This window comes from Sipha flava, unplaced genomic scaffold (assembly GCF_003268045.1).
Source record: "Sipha flava isolate LNK unplaced genomic scaffold, YSA_version1 194_pilon_pilon, whole genome shotgun sequence".
Lineage (NCBI taxonomy): Eukaryota > Metazoa > Arthropoda > Insecta > Hemiptera > Aphididae > Sipha > Sipha flava.
In genome coordinates, this window is record NW_020272758.1 from 1,347,865 (window position 1) to 1,362,406 (window position 14,542).

General features: G+C 33.6%; 1 protein-coding gene across 2 annotated transcripts in view; it reads left to right on the top strand.

Annotated features, from left to right (window-relative positions):
- Positions 1 to 13,014, top strand: part of LOC112681662 (B-cell receptor CD22-like) — a 356,479-nt gene extending 343,465 nt beyond the window's left edge. The window contains exons 12-13 of one of the 2 annotated variants that reach the window (XM_025551937.1): positions 6,071 to 6,322; positions 10,807 to 13,013. In XM_025551937.1, the coding sequence (XP_025407722.1) occupies positions 6,071 to 6,322; positions 10,807 to 11,183 (629 nt within the window). In that variant the 3' untranslated portion in view covers positions 11,184 to 13,013. Of the gene's footprint in view, positions 1 to 6,070; positions 6,323 to 10,806 lie in introns of both variants that reach the window. The other variant, XM_025551938.1, reaches the window with a different exon arrangement.
- The last annotated feature ends 1,528 nt before the right edge of the window (positions 13,015 to 14,542 follow it).

The following is a 14,542-nucleotide window of genomic DNA, read 5'->3' on the forward strand; positions in this document are numbered from 1 at the left end:
GTTTGATATTTAATTTTAATAATATTACATATTGAATTCTGTTTCGGAATATTTAATATATATACATATAATTGGTGGAGTAAAAATTTCCTTAAAAATAGTGTAAAAAGTGAATAATGTCTGCGGATGGAAACGTCGTCGCCATCGTCGTGTATGGTACAGAAATGTACGAAAAATAATTTGATAGGTGCACATAAATTTAATGAAAAAATGGGTGTAGCTTTTTGTGAAAAAAAAAGTTTAACTGCATTTTACACCTGCAACTCCAACCGTTAGTCATTTATGCCCGAGATGGTTCACGAAAACGTACAGCATCTGCATTACATCTCGTGCCTTTGTTAACCGTATACCGCACTCGTTTAGCGCGCGCACAGATAAATTTACAATGGTGAGAGGATAGATATGAGAAAACAATTTTTTTAAGCATTTTTAATATTATTACTTTTGTCTTTTAATTGTTTAAAATTTCTTAAAAGTACGATAGAAGTAAATATTTTATTTTTTTACAATGAACGATGTTTAAAACTAAAAATATATACATTTAGAAAATGTATTACGTAAATACTTGAGTAATTATTAAGATGTTCTCTCCTTCATCTAGTTATTCTTAATACGCCACACACACAAACCGCATATTTTATACGCGAAAATTATTAAAACTAATATTATTGTATTATTGTAATCGAATTTCACAGCAAAATCAATATTCGCGAGCGTGTGAAGAATGGACAACGCATGAAAACACACGAATTTCGTTCTGGTTTTTATTGTTTAATTATTTTTCTTAACGACTCAATTAACCTAATTTTACAATTCGAAACGACGAGCGGTCGCGCACGCGTTCGATTCAGATAATATAAAAACACATTTTTATGCAGTAGTCATTAAGTTTTTATTTTCTTACGATATTTATTCGAACGGTGTTTACGACCCAACCTGATCGCGTCAGAAATATTATAATATACTCGGTGGCCGGCCGGCAGTGGTGGTAAAATATTATATTACCGAGAGCACTGCAAAACAAATTACGAGTTAAATTTCGTCATGTTCGGTAATGTCTTAATAAGGGGACATTTGTATAGTGCCCGTACCAATTACATTAATTGCATTCGTTCCGTTTCAATTGTATAATGTGCAATGCAGTTTATCGTATACGTTTTTCAGAATTTATTTTCTAAATTATTCATAACCGTACTAAAATACTGCTGCTGCTGCTGTTGTTACTGCTGTTAAACTGCTCTTAATTATTTTCTCGCCAGACGCGATTTCTTCGTGTATACACGTCCGGTTCTCTATATTTTATAATATCGTTATATTTTGTAATATTATATTTCGCTATTTTAATTGTAAACCATCTGATATTTTTTCGCCTCTTGTCGACCCGAACGACCTTTATAATATTATACGCCTTAGCCAATTAAATTTTGCCAGAATTCTCTTTATATTAATGTGGTAGTAACCCTCGTAGCAAATTAAATAACCATAATTTAAACAATCGTCCAATTTTTCAAATGCAATTACAATTTTTTACTGGAGCAGCGCATACGGTTGGCTTGTAATTAAAATTACTTCGGTATATTTCGTTCTGCTGTACGACCGATTAATTTTTTTCAATTCTGTTTTCGTCTCTTTTGTGAAATAAAAAATAAAAAAATAATTACCTATTATCATTCTTTTGTTGTCATTACAATAATTGAAAATGCAATAATAACCACAAAAACATATACATACTCATAAGAACACTTATTAGTGCCCATAAAGCTGAAGAGTCTATAAACCAATTTAAAGATTCATTAAATGGATTTAAAAATAGTATAGTACGAGCACGCATTTGAATTGTAATATCTCATATACTAATCTTATTTAATGTAAACCTACCTACACACACACACTTTAAATCGTATTTTAGCATTATTTTATTATGTGAATCTCTATTACGTCTCTTCGTCGATGTAATATTTTTTTGTTTCACACTGTATGTATTTTGTACCAAAGCGAACGGACTAATCTAAACAGACGTGGAATTCATTATGCACTGAAACAACCGTACGTACATACGTATTATTTATGTACGTCCAGCTGATTTGTATAATTTTTCAACGCTCTGCGTTATATATTTTTACATGTGCTTAAAACGAAAAAGAAAATTTCCAATTAGTCATTGCCACACAACACGCATTGACGTTCAATATTCCTGTGAGTATACTATATATATACTGAATCCGATCTTGAAGAGGAAATAAGTTTCCCATTCCGTTAAATAATTCAAGGTACACTGGAGTCCTGTAGAAGTCGGTCGGTGTAATTAAAAACATCGGCTTACTACGTGTTGAAGGCTATCCATACTTATAAATATATATTTATAACGGTTGATGAAATGACTCTGAAAGGTGTTACGTGAACCGAAACCCTTTCCTAGTTGAGCTACGAATGTGCGTATGTGTGCACGCGCGTCTCGGATAAAAGCGGCCAAAGGATTAATTGAAACTTTCAAGATGCTGTGCTGGCACAAAGGAATCATATTACTAGCTAGTACGAGACTTTCGTCGTCTTCTCGAACACCATATTTACCTCGCGGGAGCTTTTCTATAGGAGAAATGGTGGTAACGAGACGTAACTATGATATTATATTTGAATTCCGCAACAGGGGAAAAAAACGTATTAAAAAAAAAAAAACTTAATGCTGAAAAGTGTGGTTGTCGGTAAGCGGCGATGACGAGCGAGGGGTCATATAATATATTTACGGAAAAAACGTATTAATCTTTCAATGCCAGAACTTTAAAAACCCAATGTGTTGGTTTAAGTTTTAAAAAAATACGCGCTATGGGGTGGTGGCGCACAACTTTACGATTTTTAATCTAAAACGACAATTTTCTTGATGTACGTATTATTATTACGTATGATTGCAGTTTGACGGATGCGCGTGCAGGGATTCTATTTTCTTTTCCCATCTCGCTCCGCGCACAATGTCGCGGGATCGCGTTAAACCGTGTTCATATTTCGCTCGTTGTACACACCGCGTGATTCCGTCCATCGAACTCCAATCCGACGTACGCCCGTCACGGTTCACGTAGCCATTAGACGTGAAAAACGATATCTCTCGTACGATACCATCACAATGTTATTACGTAAGAACACTGACGAGCACGAGCTTTATAAAAAATTCAATTTTATTCCGTACGGGTTACGTGTATCATTATTATTACTGCGAAGGCGCACGAAAACACGTGTTTTGTTTTTATCGTATTACGATGCTATGTGTTTGGAATTCACCGGAGCGTTACAAGCTAAAATTATTGTAAACAGCGTTACGCATGCATATAGACGTGTTCCCGGCGAACGAAACTTAATTTATACATCGCCTGTTGACCGTTTAATTATTAACCGTCGTCGTCGTCACTAATGAATTTTTTTCGTGCGACACAGGTCGGACCGTTTTTGGCACGGCAAAGTGCACATAATACCACCGCCGAGCGGAACTGTACTTACCCCCAAAGTGTGTAAAATGTTTGTTTCCGTGAAAATCATTGTGCCGTTTCGCCCTCGAGGCGATCTGCGTGAGGAACGTTTAATAAAATATTTACAATGTGCGCGCGCGGGTGTGTATCGAGTTTACAACGACACACGATTCTCTTTGCGCGGCCCTTGCGTGGGAACTTTCGATAAGCTTATTATTCATAATTAAATTTAATCCAGCCGAGTTTCTCGGGTGGATCGTCAGCAGTCGCTCGTGAAATTCGACTTCACCTGTGCTCGTGCGTGCGCTACCGCTCGGGTCCCGAGTTCACCACTTTACACTGTCGGCCGCGTTTATTGACATTTCCGACGCCGAACAACGTCGTACAAACAGTACACTGGTGACCGGAGCACACGCGCAACGTGGAATGTGACATCCTCCCGAAGTTCTGGTCGTAACGATGCGGTCAAATTAACACGAAGAAACACGAACGTCCAGATCAGAGGCGGAACTAGGGGGAGGAAGATGGGGTTTAGTATCCGGACGTAACATTTCAGAGGGTGTAATTTTTGTAATATTAATCTATAATCGACTACTAGTTTGATATTTTTTAATGATAAGTATGTACTCAATAAGTATAATTGTATATATGCTTATTATTAGAAAACAATTGTAGGGAAAAATATTTGATTCTTTGTTTATGATAAGGCGTAATTTTAATATTTTTATGCTTACCGATATTAGTTATTCAGGTAGGATCAATTTCGAACATTATCCAAACGTGAATCGTGCAAATCGTCTCAATTGTATCTTACAAATACAAGATAAAAACAGATTAGATACATTTTAACGTTGACAAATCGAATGTATTTGTTTAACAGCGTAGAAACGTAACCGATCCGTTTTTATATGCATCTGTATGGATTATTTAATGTACGTTTATCATCATCGTTAGTTTTATTTGTACAAGAAATCTGGCGAACAATGATTTCGTAACACTCGCGGAAACGTGTAGATTCCCATTTATAAACATACATGGTTCCATAAATATATTTACATGATTCCGCATAATTTTCAATTCAGAGTGGACGTACCATTTTCGTTAACAGTGGTTTTAGTGGCTATTTATTATGTGAGGAATTGAAAGACAATTTTCGTATTATATATTGAATATAGCGCGGTTATTATTTTGTTTTGTTTTAATAAACATTATTAGGCTGCATATTATTAAATGATGACAAACAACGGTGGTATATATTTTTTTAACATCTATGTTTGGCCCCTTAGTTAAACACATTTTAGGTAAATATGTATATGAGTATACAAACCAAACTCAAGCGATGCTCAAAATGTTGTCGTCTATATAAATTCACAAAGGTTTAACGGATGGTATGGCAATGTTGCACTTAAAACAATTCATATTTATACATGAAATTCGAAAAATCTTGTTTGATTATAAATAGTTATGAAAATCTACACGATTCCGAAAATGTTGTGGAATTGCATTGTATCCCGAGAATCCGAAAACTTTTCACAAAAATATGCATAAATAAATATTTACACAAATTGATACACACGTATTCACACGCATATACGTGTTAAAAGTTAATCCGACCGCTTTTGGCAAAATATAGAATTTTTAACAAATTACTTATAACAAAAAGGTTTTGCTTGCAAACATTTTCGAAAATCTGTGTACGTAGTAAAAGTTCAAATTTTCTTTTCATTCTAGGTCACATTGTAACTCACAATCTTGTGATCTAAGAGCGTCTCTAGTACACGACTTGACTGATAAATTCTAAATTCTTCTTGGATATTGGTAATACATATTGTATGATAATATAAAATATGTTATTACAAAAAATAGCCTTAAACTTAATTTTGCGAAGAAAATTTTTCATAAATAATAATTGGTTGCCGAGGTAATGGCGATACTTTTCTCTCAATTTATTTTAAAAATGTATTACTTTTACACATTCTCCTATACTCATTTACGTGGTGATGTATACTGTAGTGTCTGGAATCAAATGCCATAAGTCACCCGGATAATTTTAACCGGAAACCTCTAAGCATAAGTCCACAAATGTATGATGTTCTTTTTAGTAGAATTTTAATCAGAATCTGATTTTTTTATTAAACTGATGAAACTCGTATTTTTATAATAATTAATTATACTATAACATGTATAAAAATAGATACTGAAACTACGATCTTTGTTCAGAGTATTTAAACATCGTAAAATTAAAAGTAACTTATTTTATTTAAGTTTTTATTACCCTATGGCTAATATACTAACCCATGTTCGCAAGATCAAAGTTATCATTAGGTTTGATTATTGGAATTAGAACGCAAATTATAAATGTTTGTGTAACAATTTAAATATATAATATTAGCTAAAAGGTTTGCAAGTGAATTACATGTGGTCTAGTTTAAAATATCTCTTAACTTATTCCCTACCACCACAGCAATATAATTTTATTATTTTTGTTTTAAAATTATACAAAATATTATTATCTTTATCATGTGTTGTGATTTAATTTTTGTGTCCACATGATACTTTGTACTGATCTGTTTTACTATTTTTTTTTCATGTTTTGCTCATTTTTTCCACAGGATTTGGCGTCGAAGTATTAAAAGTGTCTCCGGTGCTGATAGCGACCTTGAGTTTTTGCCTGTTACTTATCATACTTGCAGCAATTGTCGTTATGCGGTTGAAGAACTCCAACAACAGAAAACGTAATGGTAGACAGATTAACGGACAAGCTGGTGACAAACAGGTGATAGTTCATCAGCGGAGCAACGGACAAGTGTCCACGGCCATATTAGAAACAGATACCGACCCTGACTTGATCCAAGTGAAATATGGTAAATATCATTGTAAATATCTTATAATCATTATTTTTTTATTAAATACGCGATATTTTTTCAATTTTACCAATAATTTTGATTGTTGTCATTCTTCACGACGTATTTATGTATTTATAATTTCACCCGTGTTTGTGTTATATAATAATATTAAAATATTGTTTTCACTCGTGCTAAACTGATAATCAAGACATTAATTCAAAATAATCGTAAGAAAAATCATATCTAATGCAATTTAGATTTAATAATACAATATTTTTATCAGCCCACGTGAATTATTAGTCTTACCATAAATAAGAATAATATTATACATTAGTAAAAGGAAACGTTTTCCAAAAACTAATCTTATAATAATTTAAATTAAACCGCGTAAAATAAAATCACTGAAGGCAATATTACCGTAAAATCAAAATTTCAATTTTCAATTGTTATTAAGCATTTTTATATTATATTTTCAATGATTGTTTATCTGAAATAAATCAGTATTCGACTGCAAGGTATTCTTTTCCGATTGTGTGCAAAACGTTTCAAGTGATCGAATTCGTTTAAAATTAAAAACTGCGTAACTTTTTTTTTTCCACGCGTGCTTTTTATAAGGGTATATAGTTCATGTTGGAGGTTCTTGAAAAATAAAGATTGTATTATGGAAATTCGACTGACTAAATTCGAATCGATGCGGTACCGCCCATAAGGTTTTCGTATTATTCTCGGTATGCGTCGTTTCAAAAGACACCTTATATACCTAGTTAGTAGACGTCGAAAACACGTCGTATTTCAAACGACGAGATAAGTTTTTAAAGTACAAGCGTGTAGTTTGGCGCTCAACATGAGACGATTTTATTTTTTCGATTGCATCGAAAACAATTACTCGAATAATAGTGCACAGTTTATCATTACATCCCTGTTGGTATTTAAATAAGTCTTAATTCTTTCAAAATTTCCAGAAAACCTAATCTCGTATAAAATATATTTATATATGACGATATTATATATAATATATATGATGAGGGATGCCTAAACATAAATAATAAAAGAAAGAAAGATGTCCGATTGAAGAGTATGTTTTTTCCACCATCATATATTATGTTTGAATTTATGTGTACGATGCTAGAACGATAAAATTGATTCTGTTGTTCATCATCGGCCGAGAAAAATATTACATAAAAATGAAATCGAAAACTCCGACTATATTATTATAAAGATAATGTGTTGTGTAATATTGTGAGTACTTTAGTACAATTTATGCAAAAAAAAAGGATAAAAACATAATATATAAATATAATCAAACATCAAAATTACACGTTTTAAGATAAGAGCATGCGTTCAAAATTATTACCAGTATTAATTAAAACAATAACGAATAATTTCAAAAGGGTGTTTGATCAGGGGGAAAATGGTAAAATATTATATTTTAGAATATTCTTTTTAATAAACTGTATGTATATATAACTCTAATACCATTCACTCATCAACTGATCAATGTTCAGCTAAAACTACCATATCAATTAATTTTACATTTTTGGGGAAATGTGCTCAACTATGCATAAGTTCGCTAAGAGAGGATTTTTTAAAAATCGCATTTTTAGCGTTTAAACAGACTTGGACCCTGAGATAAATGTAATCATTTTTCGCTTTTTGATTACCTAGGAAACATTTTACTTTGTTTAATATGTTGATTTCAATAAATACCGATTGATGTATATGTAAATCAATAAAGTATAACCAATTAAAAAATAATAAATAGTATGAATGACCAATATTAAAATAACGATTAGAATGGCAGTTGTGCAATTTTTTTTTTTTATTTTACATTTGTTTAAATTAAAATAGTAATCGCTCTAGTCCAATATGATAAAATATCTTCCTGGTGACAGGATACATAACTACTATATTTGTTAATAATTTCTTGTGGTCAACCAATGCTGATCGGTTTCAAAACACATGTCACGAAGTTTTAAATGTTTAAAAATTACGTTGGAATAGCAAAGATATATGTAGTATAAAAAATAAAATAATAGTATCATTAAACAGTAGTGGGGCGATGTATTTTTAGTGAGAACAAAAAATTAACAGGGAACGAATGAATTACACGTACGTTTTGTTTAAATCTGTTGAAAATCGTTTGAAAATGTTGATAAAGTTTAAAACGGAAAAAAACACCCGTGGAAAAGTTTTCACCAAAGCATATACAAAACTTGTTCTTGTAATTTCTTCGCCGAGAAAGGTAGTTTTTGGTGTCGTGGGACCGAGAAGAAGACCGCATATTGTATGGCATAATGTGCACGTAACCGAACACGGGTAGCCGCGTGATTAGGGAGATTTTTCCGCGCGACACATAATGAGAAACTTTGGGGCAGTGTTGCGTTATGCAGCATACGCGATGGCAACGGTTTGTGCAATAACGAATCGTATACGTCACACCGGTGTTTTCTCGCCGAATATTCCGACCAATGGTGCGAAATCGTTCATTGTTTTCGTAGTACCTATATATTTTCTTGGAACGTTTTAAAAACCGTTTCCGAACGTTCACAGCAACGCACGACTTATACGTACACGCGGCGCTGATCCGGGCAGGCGAGATATTTCAAGTACCCCGGGACTAACCAGTCCTCCTTTACTTTACACTTGTTTGGTCAAGATATACGTACTGTTTGCGCTTGTACCTCGGTGCAATAAAAATATTTTTATAAAAAGCTGAGACCTGTCGAACGCACGGGTCCCGGGGTTCTAGCCCTTCCTGCCCCACCATATCGTTGGCCCTGCGCGTTGACCATTGGAAAAGACGCCGTTTCAATCTCGACTGGCGCACTTGTACGAGCCTACAGCGTTGGTACCCATCGTCCCTCGACATGCACACGAACGATTTCAAGAGACGATCGGGAAGCGATTATCATTCGCACAGACAATATACCCGTACATATATATCATACCGGAAAAACATTGTTAAATATTGGCATTGCGGTTGTCGTGTACATGATTGTATGTATATTATCTACGTGCGTGCGTTTACCTTTCGACATCGTCGTTTTTGTTATTTTGTTTTACACCTTTTACATGTTTACCATGCGGCTTTATGCCGATAATCGTGCAACTTCCACGTGTACACGCGTGTATGCATAATTGATAATAGGATTTCGAAGAATCGCCCGGTGTTTTGACCGAGCGCAAAATGATCCGCGTTCGAGAAATTTTGCATACGTGTATAATACACAGCTTTATACATGTTCCGATATATATATATATTATGTATATGTACGTATTAATTATTCGGGTGGATGAAATAAAAATGACCGACTCTTCGGAATGAATAATTTATTCGTTCGCACAAAACCGCCCCCGACGCCGCGTGCCGATCAATCGACGTAGTCGTTTCGCACGCGCACGGAACGTTGTGATAAGGTCCCTTACAGACGTCGAAGAGTTTCATATGATCAAGGAATTTCAATGGCGTATCTTGAAACATACACTCTTAAATATTGAAATTATACATTATTTTGGAAATTGTAGATTATAAAAATCAGTCTGTATTAAATTTTCAGGTTCTAAAAATGCAATATAATCAATCTGAAAAATAATTTAAACAATTGTTATTTTTGAAAAAATTATCGTAAAACCGTATCCAATATTTCAAATAGGTTAATTAAAGAAAAAAAAGAAAATTAAAAGTAAAAATAACGGATAATCATGTCCAATAGAATGAACACTTATTCTGGTTAAAATCTAAAAGTTTTCAGAAATATCCTCTGACAGTTTTTAAAAATCATAAAAGGTAATAATCTAAAGTACATTTTCCTTAGGACTACTGCGTATATAATTATTTCTTTAAGTAGGCATATAAATAAAACAGAAATGAATATCCATATTTACTGGTTGTATACAAATATATATTAATTACTATATTATAATACCGTCTCTTATCTCGTATTATTACTATTGTTAAGACTAGAATTTTTGAATCTTTTGTGACACATTTTTTTTTGGAACAAAAAATTGAATTGTGTAATACGTCTCCAAGTTTTTTTTTCTCTAAAGATTTTCAATAGATTTTTATGATTCAACGTTTACATACTATTGTTATATAAGCCATCGTATCCATCGATCCATCGATCGGTAAAATATAATAGGTTTAACTCTATCTTTTTATAATTCTATAATAACTAAAACTACAAAAGTTACACGATTTATTTTACACTTTGAAGGACGTATTATCAAACGGTTGTCGATCATTGTAGGTCTTTGGCATTAGCGTTTTAGATAATTTTACGATTAGATAATGGAAGGGAAATAAATTAAAACATTTTAGACCGTACATTTACGTGCGTGGTGTTTATTATTTTTTTTATAATTTTATTTTTTTAATTTTTACGAATATTGTTCATAATTTAATGCTTTACGGATGATGGTTGACCACCGCCGAGTCTTGTTTAACGACAAACATAATAATTACTACTGCAGTACAGAATGGTATTTTTTTTTTCTCACAGACCCGTCGGACCCGCTAAAACTGCGCAACGGTGGCGTGCAGTTCCCCAACGATCCACGGAACTCGTCCGCCGGATGGATCACTGGCGGCCAATCCTCATCGTCGCCATCGTCGTCGTCCTCACCATCGGCGGCCGACACGTTACGCAGAGGTACAACGGCCGTCCTTCCATCATCGTCCACCGAGCGGCCTCTGGCTGACGGCCACCGCGTTTGGGACGACGTCGGTGTGCTGCGGCCGTTCAGCTACACGCAGCCGCAGCAGCAGCCGCCACCGCAACTCCTGTCCCGGCTCCAGGACCCATCCGAGCTAAACGGGGCGGCCATCAAGGAGAAACTCATGATGTCCAGCAGTCACATACCCGAGAGCTGCGTGTGAACGGGCCGAGCGCGTGCCGTACGAAAGGAACCCTTTCCCGGTGACCGTCTTTCGGAGTCACCCGAGTGGACACGAAACAAACACGTTCCCGTTCCCAGAACCACCACTGACGCACGGCCGCCCCCTGCCGAATCGCGGTCGAAGGGACAGGTCGACGGTTAATAAACACCTCCGCGTTCGCCGACATTTCAACGGCCACGGCGATTGGGCAAATATAATAAAGCAATTCTAGAGGACCTACGAACGGGCGTCGCGCGCGTCTTCCAGCAGAAAATCACCTGATCGTCCGCGCGAAAACCACTTGGATAAAAAAAAAAAAAATTCGTTCGACAACAATGTCCACAAATAGTAATATGATGTTGTTTCCCCGGTCGATCGATACATTTTGTTCATTGTCGAACACATATTTTCTTGATGTGCACGTGTTCACTCGTTACATATCCCTTATTATTGTACAGATACTATATACATATATATATATATATATCGACCAGAAACGTCAACTAGTCTACGCGTGAAAACATGCGTGGTATAACCTATACGGCGACCATAACATAGTATAAAACACTTGTAAACAATAGAAATCAGAAAACATTTCGCGTCATCACTATCGTCTTACCGTGATACTTTTTTTTTCCCTAAAAACCCCGAACGAAATTAAGCCAATGGTGTATACAAGTATGTTACGAGGATTTACTGTAATTGGAATATTTATTATTGTCTAGAAAACATTACGTAATGTAAATCTATTATCTTAAATTAATTTTACGAGTATTATGCTATTTATATAATAATGGACTATCTGTCATTATATATTTAGATAATATTTAAAACCTATCAACTCTCAACACATATCAGATTTTATAGCGCCCGAAGTAGTACTTTCAACGAGTTTCAAACAGCAAAAAAAACATTTTCGTTTCAAACATTTTTTTTTAGAATATTATGAACTAGAAACAAAAATTTCTTATATCTATCGTCATTATCTATTATAATAACGATACGCAACCACCAAGGGCGATTAGACTAGTAATGCTTGTCACTAACAAATAAATTAACAAATAGTAAATAATGATAAAAACTAATTTTTATTAAAAAATCCATAAATTATAACATACTGATATGTTCTTTAGTGTCATGTTCAAAATTCCCATAGGCCGGATTCGGACTACAAAATGTTTGCCACTACTCCAACCTGACTTTTACTCCTATAAAATCATTATTATTATTATTATTATTATTGTTATTGTTGTTGTTGTTGTTGTTAAATATTTGTTGCTGGTTTATAATACTCTCTCAACGTCGAGTACATTAGAAAGGTAATTTTTGCTTCCAGACGTAACGGTACATCCTTTTATTATAAATTATTATCTAGTTGTATAGTATATTATAACACTAACCTAACCTATTCGTGTATTATAATATAATTATTATGATGTAATATAATATAAATAAATGTAATAAGGCTAATACACTGACCTAGACTAATGATCGACCTATGTTTGTGTAGTATAAATAAATTTATAAATAAAAAGCTTGGTCTTTCCCTCATATCATATGTATAACCATCGTTTTCCTAGCGCGTATTTGTATTTCATATATATATTTATAATCATGTTGTTCCTTCTCATAGTTTTCGTTACTATATTATACTGTATACATATAAGATTATATATATATATATAGGTTGAATTGTAAATATGATTTCTATCATTTTGAGTGAAAAAGAGAGAGGGATGAAAACAATGTTTACTGTACCTATATATATGTATTTATATATATTTAAATTTAGTATATATTCTTGTTTTATATAAGATTATTATGTATGTGTGTACATTTGTACGTTACCTTTATTATCCTAGATATTGTGTTATGACATGTATCGTATTATAAATGTACTCTTATATTAATATTATGATCGTTGTTGTTTTGTTTATAAAAATAAAGCATTTGTGAAATACTCTTCCGCGAGTTCTGTTTTCATTTAGACAAAAAAATTATACGAAAAATTGTGAAATTTATACCTCTCTGTACACACAAACAAATCCGTTCGTTTGTTTTGTATGAAAGTGTTAAATTGAATTTTAACATTTGTGGACACCTATTGAGAATGACCAGCGGACAGTGATTTGTAACCAGATGAAAACAGAAAAAAATTCGACGTCCTGAAGTAAGTTGTCTTTCACTGGAAATAAAAAAAAATAAAAAATACGAAAAGTTTTATGCTAGATAGCCATGTACATAATATAATTTATCATATGATCGGTATACTTTTGATCATTTTATTATTCAATTGGTGTTTTATTGGCGAATAAATGAAACATGGTTATCAGTAAAAGTATAAAACCTTTTCTTTACGCTTACACTTGTCTGATTATGACGTAGGTGTCCAGGAAACAGAAATTATATTAGGTATTATCAATTTCATTTCATTATAGATATTCCTAACTGTTTGTACAGAAAAAAAAAAACCAAAAAAGGTATTTGATTGAAGGTTATTATTATTACTTCTCATTTTAATGAAAAATAGCGAATATACACGCGATTTTTTTAATCGATAAGCTAAATTATTTGTTATATTATTTTCTATATTGTTTACCGTTCCCGTCTAATAATAGCACTCCAGTGTTAACGGACGAGAAATTAATCGACAACACGAACGTCGTTTAACATTTATTAATTATTGATAACCAATCAAAAGGGGGCAGATTCAATTACTATACACATGACCTATGGGCTGTGGGTAAATTATTTGAATATCGACGTGTTTATAAATAGAAGGAAAAAAAAATACATACACGACCTTGATTGTTCATGCATATCGAAAGAAAGCCAATCAGTGCACATCAAACGGGCATCGATATGAACGCGATAGAAAACGTCCGCCCCGAATTGATCGCATTTAACATGAATTACCTAACTGAGTTGTTGAATACGTCTCCATAGCGGTTGATCTGCGGCAGCCGTTATACGTGATTTTTATCTTACTATCGAAACAACATTCAACCTCTGATCTCGACCAAACCGCAGAGAACGTGAATACGATGGATACGACGATGGACTATTTAAATAATCTTTTAATATAGTACTATCTATTCGAGCAGGGACCGATGTGACAGTATTACCATGTTGTTATCACATGACGCGTAAGTGCCGTACACGAAAAGGAATAATCAATACAAACACGTTTACTCTCGTACAACAATAATTGTTTCTTATGAACTTGTTTTGTTCGTACACAAAATAAGGACTTCTGTGTCATCCGGGATGATCCATTGTGTACGGTACCCACCGAAAAACATTTATTTTCGTATCAATCGACATTTTAGGTATCTAACGTAGTAGCACGTAAACTTATC